The sequence below is a fragment of the Pelodiscus sinensis genome, chromosome 2, assembly GCF_052426305.1.
Source record: "Pelodiscus sinensis isolate ZL-2025 chromosome 2, ASM5242630v1, whole genome shotgun sequence".
Taxonomy (NCBI): Eukaryota; Metazoa; Chordata; order Testudines; family Trionychidae; genus Pelodiscus; species Pelodiscus sinensis.
In genome coordinates, this window is record NC_143053.1 from 89,710,166 (window position 1) to 89,730,175 (window position 20,010).

The 20,010-nt window shown below is 45.0% G+C and overlaps 1 protein-coding gene across 4 annotated transcripts in view; it reads left to right on the plus strand.

The window, feature by feature from the left end:
- Window positions 1-6,291, plus strand: part of CEP192 (centrosomal protein 192) — a 164,760-nt gene extending 158,469 nt beyond the window's left edge. For 3 of the 4 annotated variants that reach the window (XM_089776315.1, XM_075921011.2, XM_025181879.3), the window contains exon 46: window positions 1,211-6,291. In XM_089776315.1, coding sequence (XP_089632441.1) covers window positions 1,211-1,349 — 139 coding nt within the window. In that variant the 3' untranslated portion in view covers window positions 1,350-6,291. The remainder of the gene's footprint in view (window positions 1-1,210) is intronic. The other variant, XR_012901559.2, reaches the window with a different exon arrangement.
- The last annotated feature ends 13,719 nt before the right edge of the window (window positions 6,292-20,010 follow it).

Sequence of the window (20,010 nt, forward strand, 5' to 3'; positions counted from 1 at the left end):
GGAGGGAGGTAGGACAGTGTTCATGTACGCAATGGTGAAGCGCTTCCTGAAGAGGGTGGACAGGTGGTTCCCCTGTACACGTTCACATGTATCCCCATGGGATCTGAATTTAATTGACAGGACTCATGAGGTCCCCTTTTGAGCCCTTGGCCACCAGCTCTCTGAAGCACCTATCGTGGAAGGTGGCTTTCTTGATTGCAATCACCTCAGCCAGGAGAGTATGAGTTGAGGGCCTTCACATCGGAGCCCCCATAAATGGGTTTTCTTTAAGGACAAGGTTAGGCTACATCCCCACTCTGCATTCCTCACATTTCCTTCCCAGAACCCATTTTATGCCTAGAGAGCAGGTGCTATACTCTCTAGATGTTAGACGAGCACTAGCATTTTATATAGAGAGGACAAGGGTTTTGTAGATCCCCACAACTCTTTATTGCCATAGAAGAAAGGATGGAAGGGCTCACCGGTATTGGCTCCTGGATCACTTCCTGCATTAGAGCCTGCTAGGACCTTGCTGATAGGCCAGTGCCCCCTCTTATGGCCCATTCCACGAGGACGCAGGCGTCATCCATGGCATTAGTTGCAAAGTTGCCCTTTCTTGACATTTGCAGAGCTGTTACATGGTCCTCTGTTCACACATTTTCCAATCACTGTGCGATTGCTCAGCAGGCAAGGGAAGATGTGGCCTTTGGGAAGGCTATGCTGCAGTCCATTTTGAATTGGGTGTTGATAGACTCCGATCCCACCTCCTAGGACACTGCTAGGGAGTTACCTAATTGGAATGGGCATGAGCAAGCACTCGAAGAAAACATAGTTACTTACCTCTGTAACTGTTGTTGTTCGAGATGTGTTGCTCATGTCCATTCCAAATCCCCCCACTACCCCTTCATTGGAGGATTCCGGCAAGAAGGAACAGAGGAGGTGGAGGGTCAACAGAGGTATACATGTCCCACTATAGCGGCACCACTCCAGGGGACTCCCTGGCTGGCCCAACTGGTACTGCAAATGGGGCGGAAAAAAAGCATTGGAATCCATGCACACCCCTAATTGGACTGAACATGAGCAACACACCTTGAAGAACAACAGTTACAGAGGTAAGTAACCATTTTTTCCAACACTGAACATCAGACCAGGTAATGTAAACTTTAAAAAAAATAACCAAAAGCAGCATTAAAGTCACTAATGTTGCAAAACCAATTTTTCCTTTTTACAGATCCCAGCATTATATCAACCTGCCAGTGCAGTTCAAACCAAAATCAGCAGGCAGATTTGAAGGTCTATTGCTTGTGCAAATAGACAAATGTGGCAGTCTTGGAATTCGATTACTTGGTGAAGCCCGTGCAAAAGAGTAATTGGAAAGCAGCTGTAGTAATACAAACTAAATTATTAAAGTATTTGTTATATTTTTTGTACATTATGATGCTGCTTTGTAAAACTGGTTGTAAGTTAAAATGAGGTTATTTTGTACAAATGATTCTTTGTTTCACATTCTAAAATGAGGATAAATCACTTTATGCTTAAAATTATCATGTTCTAGCTTACATTTCTGCACCTTTCTAAGGGGGAAAAGCATTGTATTTTTATTATGATTTCCTAAATACAGATTATTTATTTTAAATTTAGTAAATTCAGAAATACATTTGTAATTCATTTTGTAATAAACTTATTTTTCATCTAAATGTCAAGGTTTTACAGTGCCTATCACCGTCGTTTCCAAATATTATGTACCTTAAACCCTAATTTGTCAGTAATCCCCACAGCACTTTCCCCACATTGATACTGAATCCTCCCTAGGATGCTTACAGAATTATATACAATCTCAAAATTCGGGGGAGAGGGTTGTTGGTCTACATGCAGTTTAAGGACTAGTAATTATCAATAACTGAGGGTTAAAAATTTACAATATGGAAAAATAACTCCCCTTAACAGCTCTAGTACAATTATATCCAGGGTATTTTATTCTCTTAAGCATATTAAAGATACTATCAGATCTAAAAACCCCTCAGTTGGTCAAATCCTAAACCACAATGCATCATTCCTGCTCCCAGCACCATTCCCAGCAACAAAGTATAATCATAGAGTACTTGGCACCAGGAAGCAGTGCGGGCCAAGCGACGTGCTGGCTGCCACTTCTTGCCACTCCTGTTGACCCAAAATGGCGAACAGTAGCCACTGGAAGCAGAGGGGCTTTGTGCCTGCAGACACTCCAGGTACATAAAATGTCCCAGGAGTAGTTTGCCCTGGTTGGCTGGGAACTGAAATTTGCTCAGGTTAAAAACAAAAATTAGTAAAATGCAGTGATCTGTTCTTAAGCTGACCCCTGCTCGTTACTGTTATTTTTTACCCCAAAAAAATCAAATATATTTCAGTAGCTACTAATTAATCATATTAGAAAGATGTAAATCAAAATATTTTGCTGTGCTTTTCAATGCAACCCCCTAGTCTTCTCTCACAATCATCCTAAGATACTTTTACACAACGATACAGGTTTTGCTATCAAACAATGATTTCTGGAGTTCGTTGACTGCAACAAAAAACCCGTACAAGATATTGCTAACATTATTATAACTGCAGTGAAAAAACACAATATCCCATTACAAGGATGCAAGGGTGTCAGCCGACGGTCAGGGCTCCCTATATCTGTCCCTTAAGACCGGCTGAAGTTCTTTTAAATTGTGCTTGGTTCTGTTACAGCAACTGAAGGAGTCAGGTTAAAGCTTAAACAGTTACAGGTTTATTGAGGAAGCTTATAAATCATATGGTTGCAATGGCTATTGTTCTATTTCTTAACTATTAGCAAAATATAGGTCTTAAAAATGGTTACAAAGAAGATAAAGATAGAAAAATAGAAATAATGGTACCAAGTAACAGCTTACTCTTTCTATGTGTACACTTAAGACAGAGGACCACATCCAGGTACCATTTTTACCCCCTTCTGTGCCTCTCGACTCCAGCATGTCAGGCCAGGGCCGGTCCCTCAATTCCTAGGAAAGACGAAAATATGAGGCGAAAAGACGAAAACACCTAACCCGACCAGCAGGTAGAGGGTAGAATGACACTCAAAGTGAGTGTGTGCTGGGCCCATCTTATATACCCATTGGGTCACGTATTTTCTCTTTCTTATCTGTAATGCCAATTGATGCTGGTCTGTCTGCTGTGAGACCAGTTCTTACAAGGGAGTTGTGAACTTAATTTACACTTGTAAGGGAGATTTGAGATGATTAAATTGGAAGTACGGGACATTGTTTTCTCAGTGGGAAATTCCCCTTCCAGGGACTGTGTGTGTTCGAATCAACATAGGTGCCAGCCGCAGCCTGGAGGCCAGCTTATTGACTTAGCTGCTCTCTATCCACATATCTGTGTTTCAGCTTCTCAGGATCAGATGAGCCAGCATAGACTATGCTGATGATATTGCTCCTTCTCTGCCCTGTGCTTCAGAGAGGCAAATAAGATGGATGATATGGGGTTAGTCTGTCTGGCCACAAAGGGTCAAGAATATGACAGCGGTTTCAATATGTCTGGCAAATACAATGGTGCTTAAGTCATTACTGAAATCAAGCCTCTTGCCAAATTTTCTAATTGTGGAGCTCACAGCTTCAAATGCAGTAATCACATTTTTGGGGATCATACAAAAATCTACTATTTTTTTCTCACAGCCCTAAATATTGAGAGATTCCAAATAAGTGGATGTTCATTGCAGAACCCAATGTAGACAATCACCTTGCGTGGAAAGTGTTAAACCAATTGCAAAACACTTGCTACTAACAAAACATGCATTTATCAAGTGCAGAGAACTAAATCTGTCTTCTGAGTGCAAAACAGAACTACAGGGAATTCAGCATTACATAGTCATTTAAATGTACTTTGATAGCAACAATATGGTGTAAAATATTGATTGTCATAGATCAATGCAATAAGTCTCTTCAATCAAGAGAGGCAGCTCTTGATCTTTTGTTTGAGGAACTTAGAGTTACATAGTAAGTGGAAAACTTCTATCAGAAGCCTAGTGTGCAGCCAAAGCCATGTCAACAGACCTGCCAACCAAAACTAAAGTCCCCAAGAAATGCACAAAGAGAAAGCTGTTTCACTTTGAAACACTGGGAGAAGAGAATGAAGAGAGATTTGAAATGAATGCTTTTTATAAGCTTGTTGACTGCATTCTGGAGGGAGAGGGGTGGTTTGACACAGCTGTTCATCATGGTCAGAGATCAAAAATTTCAGTTTTCTGTGATTATACTTGGAATTCACTGATACTCAGATTGAAAACTCGTGTTCTGCTTTTTGCAGAGCATATGACAATGCATCAATGGACATTATTGATGAGATGAAACACATGAAAGCAATTTGTAAGGCCAACTTTGAAAGTACACTTCTCAAACCAGTAGACCTGTTAAATAAAATTCATGAGCTTAAGTTGGAATGTCTTTTTCATAATGTCACCCTAACGCTGCAGATATTCTGCACCATTCCTGTTACTGTTTCTGAAGCCAAAAGATCTTTTAGCAAAATGAAACCAATAAAAAATGTACAAAAATCGATACTTCTATTAGATAGTCTTAGTGGTCTTGCTCTTCTTGATATAGCAAGATCTTGCCAGGTCATTGAACTTTGAAGATGTACTTGATTTGGTTGCAAAATATCCCAAAGAGTTGCATTTTAGGACCCCTTCCTCATTCAAATATATTTTATTTAAAACTTTTAAAATTTGTATTGTATATTTTAACTTTGTATTTAGTTACATTCAGCTTTTCCCTTGTCTTTAGATTATACATGAATCACAATTAGCTGTTCAATTAGCCTACTTGGTACATTAGGGTTTTTTATTTTGTTTTGTGCTTTTTTTATAAGTTTTATATATTTAATTTCATAGGATTGTAGAAGATATGGGAGGGAAGAGACCTCAAGGAGTCATCTAGTCTATCCTCCTGCTCAAAGCAGGACCAACCCCAACTAAATCCTATCAGCCCGGGCTTTGTCAAGCTGAGCTTTAAAAAACTCTAAGGTTGGAGATACCATCACTTACCATTCCAGTGCTTCACTACCCTTCTCAGTGGTGGATTTAGAGTTAATGGGGCCCCGAGCTCAGCTTCATGTTTGAGGCCCCCCTGAGGACCTAGCCAAGAAAAAGAATATTCACTCTTCCCATCCTGCTTATTTTTCATTCTTTTCTCTTCATCCTCCTATATTATAAGTAATAAGCAAATTAAAATGAAGTGAGGTACCTTGATTGTTTTTGTAGTCTACCTTTTTTTCATAGACCACTTGAAAATTGCTGAGGGTCTCGCCGGACCAGTTAATGATCTTTCCAAATATTGTTTGTACCATGAGCTAACTATTGTCAAGTGCTTAGGATAGGAGCCCTTTATTTTAAAGAAAACAAAAACCCATAATATCCATTCCTGAATCGAGTTCTCAGAGGACAGTTTGAAAACTTCTAGTGTAGATGAAAGCTTGTATTTGCATTAAGCGAACATGAAAAATGTGTAAGCAAAATATATAGATGACATGTGAATGGAAAAATTAGTTCACTTCCTTTGAAGAAACTTATTGAAAATAAATTCGGATAACTTTCTTTCTACACTTTTTCTTTAAAAAATTGTCAATTAAATCATTGTAATATTTTTGAAGAGGCAATTTCAATTGTCAGTATTGCTGAACTGACTCATCATATTTCACAAATAACTTTAACTTGTTTCAATATAGAAAAAGAATGTTCAACAGAAACATTTGTGACAGGTATTGTTAAAAATATTTTTAGAATGGTTTCTACATTTGAAAAGGTTGCCTGCTAACGCTCACGTACAAGTCTATACAAATCAACTGATGATTTTGGAGCTGAGTTCATCATTTTTCATAAAATTAATTAAATGTTTCACTTTCTTCAAAAAGATTTGGGTCCATGTCCTGTCGGTAGAATTCTCTGAAAAGTGATGGCAATGAGAAATTAGAACCTTCGTCCATATTTGTCAAAAAAACATGCAAAATAAATCAACAGTTTTCTTTTGAAAGTCACCTCTACTCTGCATTTACTCTATTATTGTGTTACAAATAACATTGATGGTCTCAACGATGATCTTCTTTTTCCCCTTTAAACTGATTTAATTGCCTGTAGTTTCATTGAAAAATAACTTCCTGGGGTTTTATGCTTCTCGTCAGATATTGCAGAGGAATCTATATTTTATGTTAATGTTAGTGTCTCTGCTTCCACAAACTTAGTCATTTTGAACTTCCTTGACAAATCTTGTAACTGAAGCTAACAAGTGTTCAACATTCAATAAATGTGTATCAACTTTTTGCAGTGGTTTGCAGAAGGCATTAATTCTTTTGAAGTAAATGGTTCCACAAAATAGCAAAACCAGCAATATTAAACTTTTCTGCTAAGGATTTTGCTTCAGTTTTCACATGTGGTTTTTCAGAATTTAATGTGACTATGTCTAATAAGGTTCTCTTTATAACATCATAGCTCATTTTCAAAGCCAAAAACAGCATCTGCATGAACAGACTTCTTGGTGTGTCACTTCTTTTTGACTATCAAATCTTTTCCATTTGCCTGCTCCAAGCATGATTGTGACATGCTCCACCAATATGTGGAAACCAAAAAAAGTGTGTTTTGAACTAAGTCAAAGTGTAGCTCCCTCACCAGATGTGGACTTAGCATTACAGATTAAATTTAAGGAATTGACTGGATCATGGTATGAATAAAGCAGAGGGATTTGTATTCAGTCTTTACTTCAAGATTTAAGATAAGATGACAAACTGTTTTTTGCTTAGCTTCGTCTTTTTGTCTCGTCTTCATTGTTTTTGCATTTTTGACTGCCAGACTCATAGTATTGCTTCATTATTGCTAAAAAAAACTGACCTTGATTTTTAGGCAGATATAAAATGTCTGAAAGAGCAGGGTTGTAGCTACAGGTGGGGCTGGGTATGCCATCTGGACCACTCATTCCCCAGTTAGGTTTAACACCACTGGCACTGGAACATTATTCATCGTGGGGTGCTGAAAGCCAGATTCTGACTCTCCTGGGCGCAGGTCCAGACCTGGGAGCTAAATAGATTGATGGAGGTTGGGTCCATCAATGGCTATTAGCCAGAAAGAGTAGGAATGATATCCCTAGCCTCTTTCTCTGGAGGTGAGTGACAGGGCAGGATCATGTGAGGATTACCTGTTGTGATTCCTCCCTCTGGGGCATCTGGTATTGGCCACTGTTGGCAGACAGGATACAGGGATAGATGGACCTTTGGTCTGACCCAGTATGGCCGTTCAGGCACAGGAATTCAGGCAGGGCTGCTGACAGAACAGCCAGGCCTCTGGGCAAGGTGTAGGAGGGGCAGGTCTGGGCCCCCTCAGGGTGGAGCCTCAGGTGGAAGGGACAGAGCTGGAAGCCCAGCACAGGAACATGGTGGGTCTGGAGAAGAAGATTGACAGAGGAGATACAAAGATCTCCATGGCTGCAGAGAACAGTTTCAGGTGGTTCTGTGCTGGTTGGCCCAGAGAGGTGGGCAGAGACCCACATGTGCTCCACCTTAAGGTGAGTGGGGGCACTTCTATTTGTTACTTGAGTACCTGCCCACACCCTAGATTTCCCATCCCTTGCCACTCTCTCCCTTGTGTGCAGGAAGGCATGGCTGGCTGCCCTTCCCACCCCACAGGCAGCCACTACTCACCAGGTGGCGACCAGCAACATGAACATGGGCTGAAAGACTTCAGAGGAGCACTGGGTAGTGGGATAGTCAGCGCCTGGAGAGAAGTGCTGCTTTTCTCCAGCCGGCTGTGTGGCTGCCCCGTTCCCTGAAGCCTTCCAGCCCATGTTCATGCTGCTTGCTGCCTCCTGCCAGCTCTCCTGAGGCTGGAGCCTACAGGTACGAACCTGCTCTTCTGCCCCTCACACAGCCCTCTCTGTAAAAGGACTGGCCCCTCTGCAGAGTGGCCACCATCTGCCCGGAGATGGGCTGCCCAGTCCTGGGGGCCCTGTATCATTGGTGGGGCTCCATGCCAGGGCCTGGTATGTTTCTTTGTAAATTGCCCCAACCCTCCTAGTGAAAAAGGGATTGTTCTTTTCCTAATATCCAATCTAGATCTCCTCCACTGCATCTTGAGATCATGGCCTCTTGTTCTCTCATCTGCCACCACTGAGAATAGCCTTGCTCCATTCTTTTTGGGAACCCCGGTTCCCTCTCAGGTAATTGAAGGTTGCTATCAAATCCTATCCCCACCCCCATTTTTTTCCTACGTCTTCTATTTTGGTTCACAATTTGATACTGGTGTTGTAACTGGGCAGAAATGCAACCCCTTTCAGCAGCACCACAACTTATGTATATTAGGTCCTAATTTGTTACCATAGGTTCTAGGGGACCCATCAATGGTTCTGCTCTATGGTCCAGAATTGCTGTCAGCAGGCTTGTCTTCAGTACTGCCAACCCCAAATGTTCAAAAAAATTTCAGTCTGGCTTATCAAATATATTGTTGGCTTTAAAATCATGAGATTATGTGAAAACAATAATTTGATGGTCTATTTCCTTCTGGTTTTGAGTCATGAGCGCAAGACTTATTCTTTAAGAATGAGTGCTGAAGTAATCGCAGATCCACTGGACTGTAGGAGTTGGGACTTCAAGGAAAACAATTATGGAACTTCTGACAAAATCATGAGTTGACAATATTGCACAACAAATTCGGCAAAGGAATTTTAATAATACACCGTAGAACCTCAGAATTAGGAACTGATTGGTCAACCCCACACTTCATTTGGAACCAGAAGTATGCAGTCAGACAGCAGCAGAGACAAAAATACAAAAGAGCAGAGACAGTACAGTAGTTTGTTAAACATAAATTATTAAAAGAAGGAAAGATTAGAAGAAAAGACTTGACAAGGTAAGGATACGCTGTTTAATGTATCTTAAGATTAAAAGCAGCATTTTTGTTCTGCCTAGTAAAATTTTTTAAAGGGGTATTAAGTCAATGTTCAGTTGTCAACTTTTAAAACGGGTGGATCATAGAATAATCATAGAATAATAGGACTGGAAGGGACCTTGAGAGGTCATCGAGTCCAGCCCCCCGCCCTCAAGGCAGGACCAAGCTCCACCTACACCATCCCTGACAGATGTCTATCTAACCTGTTCTTAAATATCTCCAGAGAGGGAGATTCCACCACCTCCCTTGGCAATTTATTCCAATATTTGACCACCCTGACAGTTAGGAATTTTTTCCTAATGTCCAATCTAAACCTCCCCTGCTGCACTTTAAGCCCATTACTCCTTGTCCTGTCCTCAGAAACCAAGAGGAACAAATTTTCTCCTTCCTCCTTGTGACACCCTTTTAGATATTTGAAAACCGCTATCATGTCCCCCCTTAATCTTCTTTTTTCCAAACTAAACAAGCCCAGTTCATGAAGCCTGGCTTCATAGGTCATGTTCTCTAGACCTTTAATCATTCTTGTCGCTCTTCTCTGTACCCTTTCCAATTTCTCCACATCTTTCTTGAAATGTGGCGCCCAGAACTGGACACAGTACTCCAGCTGAGGCCTAACTAGTGCAGAGTAGAGCGGCAGAATGACTTCACGAGTTTTGCTTACAACACACCTGTTGATACAACCTAGAATCATATTTGCTTTTTTTGCAACAGCATCACACTGTTGACTCATATTCAACTTGTGGTCCACTATGACCCCTAGATCCCTTTCCGCCATGCTCCTTCCTAGACAGTCGCTTCCCATCTTGTATGTATGGAACTGATTGTTCCTTCCTAAGTGGAGCACTTTGCATTTCTCTTTATTAAACCTCATCCTGTTTACCTCTGACCATTTCTCTAACTTGCTAAGGTCATTTTGAATTATGTCCCTATCCTCCAAAGAAGTCGCAACCCCACCCAGTTTGGTATCATCTGCAAACTTAATAAGCGTACTCTCTATCCCAATATCTACATCATTGATGAAGATATTGAACAGTACGGGTCCCAAAACAGACCCTTGAGGAACTCCACTTGCTATCCCTTTCCAGCAGGATTTAGAACCGTTAACAACAACTCTCTGACTACGGTTATCCAGCCAATTATGCACCCACTTTATCGTGGCCCTATCTAAGTTATATTTGCCTAGTTTATCAATAAGAATATCATGCGAGACCGTATCAAATGCCTTACTAAAGTCTAGGTATATGACATCCACCGCTTCTCCCTTATCCACAAGGCTCGTTATCTTATCAAAGAAAGCTATCAGATTAGTTTGGCATGACTTGTTCTTCATAAACCCATGCTGGCTATTCCCTATCACTTTATTACCTTCCAAGTGTTTGCATATGATTTCCTTAATTACCTGCTCCATTATCTTCCCTGGGACAGACGTTAAACTGACCGGTCTGTAGTTTCCTGGGTTGTTCTTATTCCCCTTTTTATAGATGGGTACAATATTTGCCCTTTTCCAGTCTTCTGGAATCTCCCCTGTCTGCCATGATTTTTCAAAGATCATAGCTAAAGGCTCAGATACCTCCTCTATCAGCTCCTTGAGTATCCTGGGCTGCATTTCATCAGGACCTGGTGACTTGCTGACATCTAACTTTCCTAAGTGATTTTTAACTTGTTCTTTGTGTATCCTATATTCTAAACTTACCCTCTCTCTGCTTGTATTCACTACGTTAGGCACTCTTCCAGACTTCTCGGTGAAGACCGAAACAAAGAAGTCATTGAGCATCTCCGCCATTTCCAAGTTCCCTGTTACTGCTTCTCCCTCCTCACTAAGCAGTGGGCCTACCCTGTCCTTGGTCTTCCTCTTGCTTTTAATGTATTTATAATTAAAAGAGGGTGGGGAACCTCTTTGGGGGCTGCTGACCCACAGAAAAATCAGTGGGGGGGCCAGGATTTGCAGAGAGGGGGCTACTTTGCCAGCATCAGCTCCCCAATGCTGAGGGAGGCCCTAAGCTTTGGAGGCCAGATCTGGGTAATGCAGGGGCCACATCTGGCCCCCAAGCCTTAGGTTCCCCACCCCAGTTGTAAAAGAACAAGCCTAACATTTTATTCATCATTGTGAACATCTCAGGTATTTGGACAACCTCCATTCCCAAGGTGTAATCACTCTGATTCTACTGTAACAAATGAGCTGTCAGACAACATTTCAGTCACAGAATATTCATCAGGGTATGCTTTTTCTTAACGATTGTTCATTTTATTTTGTTTTGAACAGCCTGAGGAACTTGTAATTTAACATGTATGTAAATGATTAAACGTGGGAGTATAAAATTTGGCATTTATATTTAGTTATGTAGAGACCTAGCATGACTTGAAAGGGTGCTGAGAATCTCTAAATCCCGGGTCTTAAATACAGGTGTAGGATCTTAGCCTTTAGATTGTCCACACTTGAAAAGTTTGACTGTCAGATTTGTTTGCAGTTCTTTGGCACAAGTGGTGTATGGTTTAGAAAAGATAGTACTTTCTTAGAATATTTTACAAAGCGTTTTGGGCTTTGTCTTTGTTCCTCATTAGCATGTGTTGTTTTGTTAGCAAGTTCTTTATTAGAGCCATTTTATGTTTGTTTATGGCTCCGATTAGACACATTCTAAAACAGTTCTGCCATGAAGTTTTGGTTGAAAAGGACAGTTTGATATCTCAGAATGGTGTAGTCAGGTGCAGCATTCTTCATGAGCTGTATGGTAATGTGTTACCACCTGCCTAAACCTCGCAGCTGAGCACCAGCTGGGAGTTGTCACGTAGAAACGTAAACGGGCCAGGGGAAGGCAAAATTGTTCATCAGTGCCTACTTGTAAATCAGATCTCCAAACATGCATTTTCCTCTCTATGAATTCAAAATTAAAATACTAATGGGCATTCTTTGTGTTCATTCAACAATTGGTTCATTAGGTAGGTACATGCAAAGAGTCTGTTCTCTTCAATGCTATTTGGCTCTAACATTAAAAGGAAAAATTCAGTAGGGGTTAGAATAGTATTGAAATGCCTCCACCCCTTTTTTACCTTCCTTCCATGTTTGTTCTGTAAGGCTAGCGGTAGGTAATACTCATCCTGCATAGAGCTGGTTTTCATTGTGAGTATTCTGTCACTAGTAAGAGCTGTCAGGTATGTCAGTCATGTGGTATTGTGATGGTGTCAGAGACATAATTGGAGAGATTAGGTGGACACAAAGAGCTGTGAATGAGGTGGTAATTGCGTTCAGGGGGGAAAAAGGAGTAATAGAAAGAAACTTTCCTTTCTCACAAGATCTGTAAAAGAGGTGACAGCTAATATATTAAAGCTGGAACAAGATAATTGTAGTAAGAGATCTTTGTGTGTTCTCTGCAAAATGCAATGTGCACACAATAAATATTCAAATGCTTATTTTGTGTTGTGAATGCCAGATAACCATTTACAGTGGAATACAACCCCTTTCAGAAAGTTTAAATGTAGTGCCAGGAATGTGCTAGGAACGATTATAAAACCCCAGAGGAATATTAGTGCCACACTGAGTAACCTCTTATGAAAGCTTCTTTGCAAAGTTTCTCTTCAAATTAGATCTTGAAAGGAAGAAAATACTGAGAAACATGGTATAGGCCAGATTCTGAGAGTCTTACAGTGGGCACGTCTACACAGCAGCATTACTTCGAAATAACAAAGTGAGTGTCGACACAGCAAGCCTGTTTTGAAATAATTTCAGATTTAATGGGTATCTTATTCTGAATTCTGCAACCTTCATTCGATGAGGAATAACGCCTGTTCCAAAATAATTTCTTCAAAATAGAGCGTGTGTAGATGGGGCAAAGGGAGTTATTTTGAAATAAGTGGCCTCCATGGCTTCCCACTGGTGCTCTGGTGGCCACTCTGTTTACGCTCATCAGAACTCTATAGTTCCCCTTCCCCTGCAGTCCTTAAAGTTGCAGCCACAAGGGAAAGGGCTTGTGGCATAATGCAGGCCCTGCCAGCCCTGTGCCACCCAGCAGCAGCCATAACTGCCTTCCCACTAGCCAGAAGTTCAGTGGGTCTCTGGAGCCAGTACCACACTCCCAGGATGTCGCCCAGGGATTGGATGAAGCCGGGGAAAGCCTATCAGGTGAGCGCCAGACACACACTGGGGGAATCAGTGAGCATTGCATAGCAGCCTGTGCAGGTGGAGTACCAGTCCGGAGCGCACAGCCCTTATGAGGCTGCCTCAGAGGACCTGGTGCTCCTGCTCTCAGGCTTTCTGGGGAGGCCTGCTTTACTCCCCATTCTGAGGTGGGACACCTTCCCACCACCAGCCACCACTAGGGAGGATGGAGCCAGGGACGCACACAGCAGTGCCATGCATGGCACTCAGGTATGCCTGCTCTCTTGGGACAGCATCCGCTTCCGGGTGAGCACACTGAGGCAGAGGACACTGAGCCCCTGCTAAGGGAGCTTGCAGGGAGGGGAAGGAAGTGGAGGGGAACCAGTAACACCCTCCCCAGCAAGCAGTGTCTGCTGCTCACACCAACCTTCTCCCACCTACCTCCCTGCAGGACGCTGCCACTGCCAATCCCAGTGTATGTGTGGCACAAAGGAAAGCCAAGCCGCCCCGTCGCCCTCCTCACCTGCAAGCTCCTGGCCTGGCTGGCTCCTTCCTGTGCCTGTTTATCCCTGGGATGTGGGTGCCCCTGAAGAAGGGGGCCCACTGTGTAGGCCACAGATGACCTTGCTCTAAGCACCTCTCCGTCATGGGACCCAAGACCTCTCAGTGTCTGCTCAGAGATGAGGACTAGGCTTTGGGGACAGTGTGTCTTGGGATGACTTCTCTTCTTTGTTCTTCACAGTTGGACCAGCTGCAAGTGAAGCACCTGCAACACCTCACACGCCAGCCTCCCAACCCTGTGGGAGCCGCTGCTACAGATGAGCCTGTGAGGACCTTGAGTGGGAATGTGGCCTCTAGTGCTGTCTGGATCAGCAGGACCAGTGGTGGGAAGCGGACCTGGAGCTGCACCACAGGAGCTGGCCCAAGAGGCCCACTGCATGTACACAGCGTCCACCACTGGCCTGGACCGCATGGTTGATGACATAGAGCAGTCCAGCAGCCACCCCCCACTCCTCTCGCTTCTCCCTCTAGTCCTCTTTTCTCTCCCTCACCACCCCGTGGCCACTGAAGGCCCCATGCAAGAGGTGGTGGGACTGCTCAAGGCAGGCTCCAGCCCCAGCCCTGAGCCTCTACTCCCCCTTCCACCTCCCTCCTCCCAGCTTCTTCCCCCAGTGCCTCCCTCATTAAAAGCTTGTTCTTTGACAACAAAAGGTCTGGTTTATTTTATCAGAATGGGAGGGGTATAGGAGGAAAAGCACACTGGGGCACTGCCTATATCCCTTGTGGGGAGGCCTAGGGGATAGTATCATGGATGTCCTTGTGTGAAACTGTTCCCTCAGGTCCTCTTAGAGGCACATAGCCCCCTGGTGGGCCTGCCGGATGGCAGCCATCCGCAGCTGCTCAAAGATCCGGGTGACCTGCTCAGCTTCTGCTCCCTCCCTGGCAGGAATGTCTCCCTTTTATTTTCACATATATTGTACAGGACTGTGTCTCAACACCACTTGCAGGACGTTCCGCTCTCTGAGGTCCAGCCAGGTGAGGAGGCAGCGGCACCTCCCTTTGAGACCCTGAAGGTATCCTCCACCACCAAGCGGGCCCTGCTGAGCCTGCCATTACACCGTTCCTTTGTGGGGTCCAGATGCCCTAGGTAGGGTTTCATAATCCATGGGAATAGAGGGTAGACAGCATCCCCCACTATGCACATGGGCCTGTCCACCTCCCTGACCCTGATGGTGCAGCTGGGGAGAAAAAGTGCCAGCAGGCATCTTCTGGAACAGGCTGGAGTTCCCAAAGATGCAGGGGTCGTGCACCTTCTCCGACCACCTGACGTGAATGTCCATGAAGCAGCCCTGGTGGTCCATGCTGGCCTACAGCCCATAGAAAAGTGCCCCTTGCAGTTGATGTAGTCAGATACCTGGTGGTTGGGGGTCGGGATGTGGGTGCTGGCAATGGCCCCCCTGCAGTTGGGGAAACCCATAGCAACCAAGCCAGTTGCTGGAGGGGGACTCCATGTTGCCCAGGAGATGAGCCAGTGCAGCAGGATGGTGTTGATGGCCCTCACCACCTGTAGAAGGAGAGAAACAGAATCACAGGGTTTCCAGAGCCCTTGGGATCTCCCTTTACACCAGGACCAGCTGCAAACTTTCCCTATCCCACAGCAGCACTTTGTGACGGTAGGACTGAAAAATCTTCCAGGGAGGGCGCTTTTACCACCAGCAGCCCCTGCCTTCCAGCAGTTCATCTCCCTCCCAATAAGATAGTAAGAAAGTCATCCCTACATAACCACAACCCCTACGGTCCATCTTCCCATACCAAACTGGTTCCCTAGCTGTCTGGCATGGGGATTTCTATTGTACAATGGCAATGCACTTCTGGAGGGGGACTGCAGGTTACATGTGGGCATCCCATCACCTGAGGGCAGTAACGAACCTTTCTTAGAGCTCCAGGAAGGTGTCCTTCCATATGCGGAAATTCTGGAGTCTCTGCTACTTGTCTCACTGATCCATGATAATCCGTTCCCTCCAGTTGGAATGGGTGTTCCTGCACCAGAAGGGTGGTGCACAGAGGAAGGTGGGAGGGGACTGTGCTGCATAGGGAAGGAGGTGAGATGGTGTCCTATAGGGAGCTGTGGGTCCAGATTCTGCTGTGCCATGAGAGCAGCCTGCAAAAACTGCACCAGGAGGTTCATCATGAGATCCAGGAGCTGGCAACTGCTTTCCAGCTCCATGGCAGAAGTGTTGTGATATCTGCAAGGGCAACCAGAGCAGGCACAGGAAATACTTTTCTGTCCCTTAAGGAGGTAGGCAAAAGAAATGAGCCTGAGACAGCTATATAGGGAGATCCCTTTAATCATGAGCCTCAGGCAGCAACTCCAGGAAGTGACTGCTGTCCTGATGCCCTGCCTGAAATGTTTCCGGGGGGGGGGGCTTTAAATGCAATTGAGGCTCCGATATGTGTGGACGCTCTATTTCGAAATAGCTCAGCGCTATTGCAATTGGCATTTGCTGTGTAGACGCACTATTTCGGAGTTATTCTTCCAAAATAGCATATTCCGAAATAAGCATGCAGTGTAGATGTACCCTGTGAGCAGCACCGTACTTTGTGAATAGTTGCATTGATTCAGAGGGACTGCTGGTGCAGTAAAGTACTGCTCAAATGGTAAACTTATACCCTTACTCATGTTGCATAGCTACTGACTTCACAAGGAGACTCCTTGATAACAGCAGAACTACAGGTGAAATATGGTGTTACGTAATCTGAGTAACCACATCCCAGCCTAGCTTATGTGAAAGTGAATAAGGGCTTTTTTACTGGGGGGGGGGGGAGTAGTTTAAACTAGATTGATTTAGAAGCACATTATTTACCTTTGAGTACATATGCAGAAGGGATGACTACCTCTTTCAGTTTACATCATTATGTACACATGGCAGGTTGTTAAGCATATGGCATTCATGAAGTGTATCACATGATCCTCTACTTCAGTATTGAGCAGTGTACTTTCTGGCCTTTCTTGCTCTGCACTTCGGGATGCATAGCTAAAGCTGGATGGGTTCAAATGCTTGAAAAATCCAGTGTTTCTGCTGTCTCTGCCCTGGTGACAGGGAGTCTACCCCCTACTTGTTCTCAGGGGGTTAATGGAAGCTAGATGCGCTAATTAGGCATAGAGAAAAGCCCTAATTAGGGGAAGTCTGCCTGTGTGGCTTGTGTCCAGCCAAGGAGCTGATACCAGGACAGGGACTGGGGGGAGGTAGTCTGCAAACTTCAGAGACTGCAGTAGTACCAGGGTTGGAAGCAACTCAGGGAATAAGCAGCAAGGTTGAGGGGGAGGGACTGAGCAGATGTTGGCTGCATGTTCTAGAATCCTCAGACTAGAGAGCAGGCCTGGGTTTCCCTATCCACCCCTGGAGAAATGGTACTGGTGCGGCAGTAAATTGGAAGACCGCTGGGGCTGGGTTGCTGTGGGAAAGACAGAGAATCTGAAAGACTGTAGCCTGGAAATGGGGGTTCCTGAGTCATGAAGAGGAACTACAGTTCCTGGAGCAAGAGATGGGGCTGCAGATCAGAAGGAGAGAGGGAGTGAGCGTGTGCAACATGGCGAAGAGGCGTTGGCCTCCTGGAGTTAATCCCCAGAGTGGGCAGGAGGCACCAGAGTAGCAGTCAGTGGAACACCTTGCAGAGTGCTGAATATAGGACACCTGGCAAAATTTACTGTTCTTCAAGTGAATTTAGCAGCAACCAGTTTTACAAACATTCAAATTAACATCAAGTTGATGGAGATCTTGTAAAAAAACAAAAATACTGCTTAACTGGATTTTTTTTTTAATTTACCTTTTTATCTTTAAGGTGTTAGGGTTAATTTGGGAAGGATGACACACTCCTGTACACCTCTCTCTCAGGGGTGGAGTGACAGACCAATCCAACCTTCCATTCCCAGTTCTCATCCTCTGTCCCTGGCTGGTTCTGTCTCTATTGGTATCTGCCGCTGCATCTTCCTGAGGCAATATGTACGGTGGCGCACACAGTGTCACATTTCCCTCCATCTCCCCCCCCCCCCCCAAAATTTCAGCCAGGCTTCACACCAGAATGTGGCCAGTAGCAGCCTTTCAGAACTGTGCAGGCAGTAAGAGATGGGAACTGAGTTCAGCCACAAAGAAGGAGAAGATGGGGAAAAGGATGACCCAGCCTCTCTCTCTCTGGAGATCTTCTCTTCCTCCCCCCCTCTGCTCCCGTGTGCCTAGAAGGAGCTTGTCCATGCAGTTTCCCAAGGCACTAATGCCTCCAGTCTCTTGTGGCCACAGACCTAGGCCAGCTGCCTACTATCTTCTGGCTACAGCACAAGCAGGAAGGGGTTAACCCCTAAGGCTGCATTGTTCCTCCCCCCCCCCCTGCGGGCCCAGGGAATCTGCAGGGGCTTCGATCAACCTGATCTGAGAAGTGATTCAGCATGGGAATGGAGCAGCCTTCCACTCCCAAGGGACAGGGCCCGGGGCGGGGTGGGGATGAAGAGGGTGCTAAGAGCTTGCCATGGGGGCTGCAGTGGAGCCTCTACATTTGGTGTGTGAACAGGCTGGAAATTGTCTCCCCTCTCATTTCAGCATTTAGCTGAGGTGCAGTGAGGCTTCCCAGTGCCAGGGCTGCATGGGGCTTTGGCATATGCAGGGCTTGGCTCTTTGAGGCCAGCATACTGGGACGAAGGGGCTTGGGCTTTGCCACGGCACCGGCCTGGGCAGAGGCAGTGGGGGAAGGAAGGAACCTACCAAGTAAAATGTTGATTTCAGCACTGTAACCAGGTGCTGGTTCTCCACACAGTGCCCTGCCTGGGAGATGTGGAGTGGGAGTGCCTCTCAAAGCATGCCAAAAGGAAGGACAAAGCACAGACAATCCAAGAGATACAAGTCCTCTGATTTTTTTTTCTTCCTTTCCCACTTACACTGAGGACGGTGAATTGTCTGAATCTGAACAGGAAAAAGATATACAGATTTCTTTTCTCCAACCCCTTGGTAATTTGAGGCCAAGTGTGCTGCAAGCTTTTGTTTCTGCTATTCAGATTCAACCCAAGCAGACTCCAGAGATGATCTTGGGGACAGGACTTTACTCTGGGGCTTACATTCTGGAGGCTACCCCTCCATTCCTAATTATTTGGTTGAAGGAGGAACGAACAGATTAAGCGCAATAGGAGCAAGCACATGAATATGAATTACCTGCAAGGCTCCATTTTAGAGGAATGGCGCCACATCTTGGAACACAGCAATCATTATGGAGCGGTCCCAGCACAGTCGCTCAGCTCCTGAAAATGGTCCCGAGCAATGTCAGCAAAGGTCTGCCCTTAAGCCTTCTAGATCCTCTAGTTCTCACAGGCAATGCCAGCCTGGAAGGCTAGAGAGCACAGCTGGAGCTCAGTGGAAAAGGCCCATAGCATAAACCTCCCAGAGCTAAGAGCGGACAAGCTAGACTATGAAGGTTCTCGTCCAGCCTAGAAGGGGACCATGACATGATTCAGTCAGACAAAATAACTATGGTCACATACATGAAGAGCCAAGGGAGAACAAAGAACCCACCACTACACATCAGTGCAATAGAAATTGTACGCTGGGTGGAGGAGCACATACTTCAGATAAATCCATGTAAAAAGAGTCTCAAGCCAAAGCCACGATGACACAGCAAATACAAGGTCAACAACTCTGAGCAGGAGCGGCCCGAGGCCAGCTGAGGCAGCTGGCGCCCCCACCTGCAGGGCCGTCAATGGGCTGACATCATCACCGGGCACCCCCATGATGTCATCATCAGGTGCCCCGGGCGGCGGTGCCCTAGGCGGTGGCCAAGTCCGCCTATAACCATGGGCTGTCCCTGACTCTGAGTGGTGCCTGGTGACGACTTCTCTGACATCTGGGCACAACAAATGGGCTGGAAGCTTTCCAGGTTTGTAAGTACCAGCTTGTTATTCATTAGTTCCCCTCTTCCAGTTCCTCAGTCCAGCCTTGTGCAGTGACATTCATGTGGATATAAACTTCACCCTTAGCCCACACAGGGGGGAGGGAGAAGGAAAGATCACTGCATTTTGAGATTGCATTCTGTGTGGCCTCTGATCCGAGCCAGCCTCCTCCTTGAACTTCCTTCCTGTCTTTGTGTCCAGCTGATGTGTTAGATGCTCTCATTAGCCAATCAGCCGCCTGCCTAATTATGCCATTGAACACCCATCTCCCAATTAATTGCACTCCAAGGGGGAAGAGTTAGTACATTAGTGAAAAGACTGCTGAGTCAGCTATAGGCGCCTCAAGCTCCGTCATAGGTCTGAATCAATAAGCCTTTGAGTTAATCAGTTAAATGTTTGGCCTTCCCTCAACTAATGTACTCACAAGCCATATAAATGCGAGAGATGAAAATACTTCACCAAGGAGGTGGACCCCAGATCTAAAGGGACAGATGCCCTATATTAGGGGTCGGCAAAACAAAGAGCCAAACTACATCAAAATTTCCATTTCCAAATTGCTGACTCAGGCTACAGCTACAC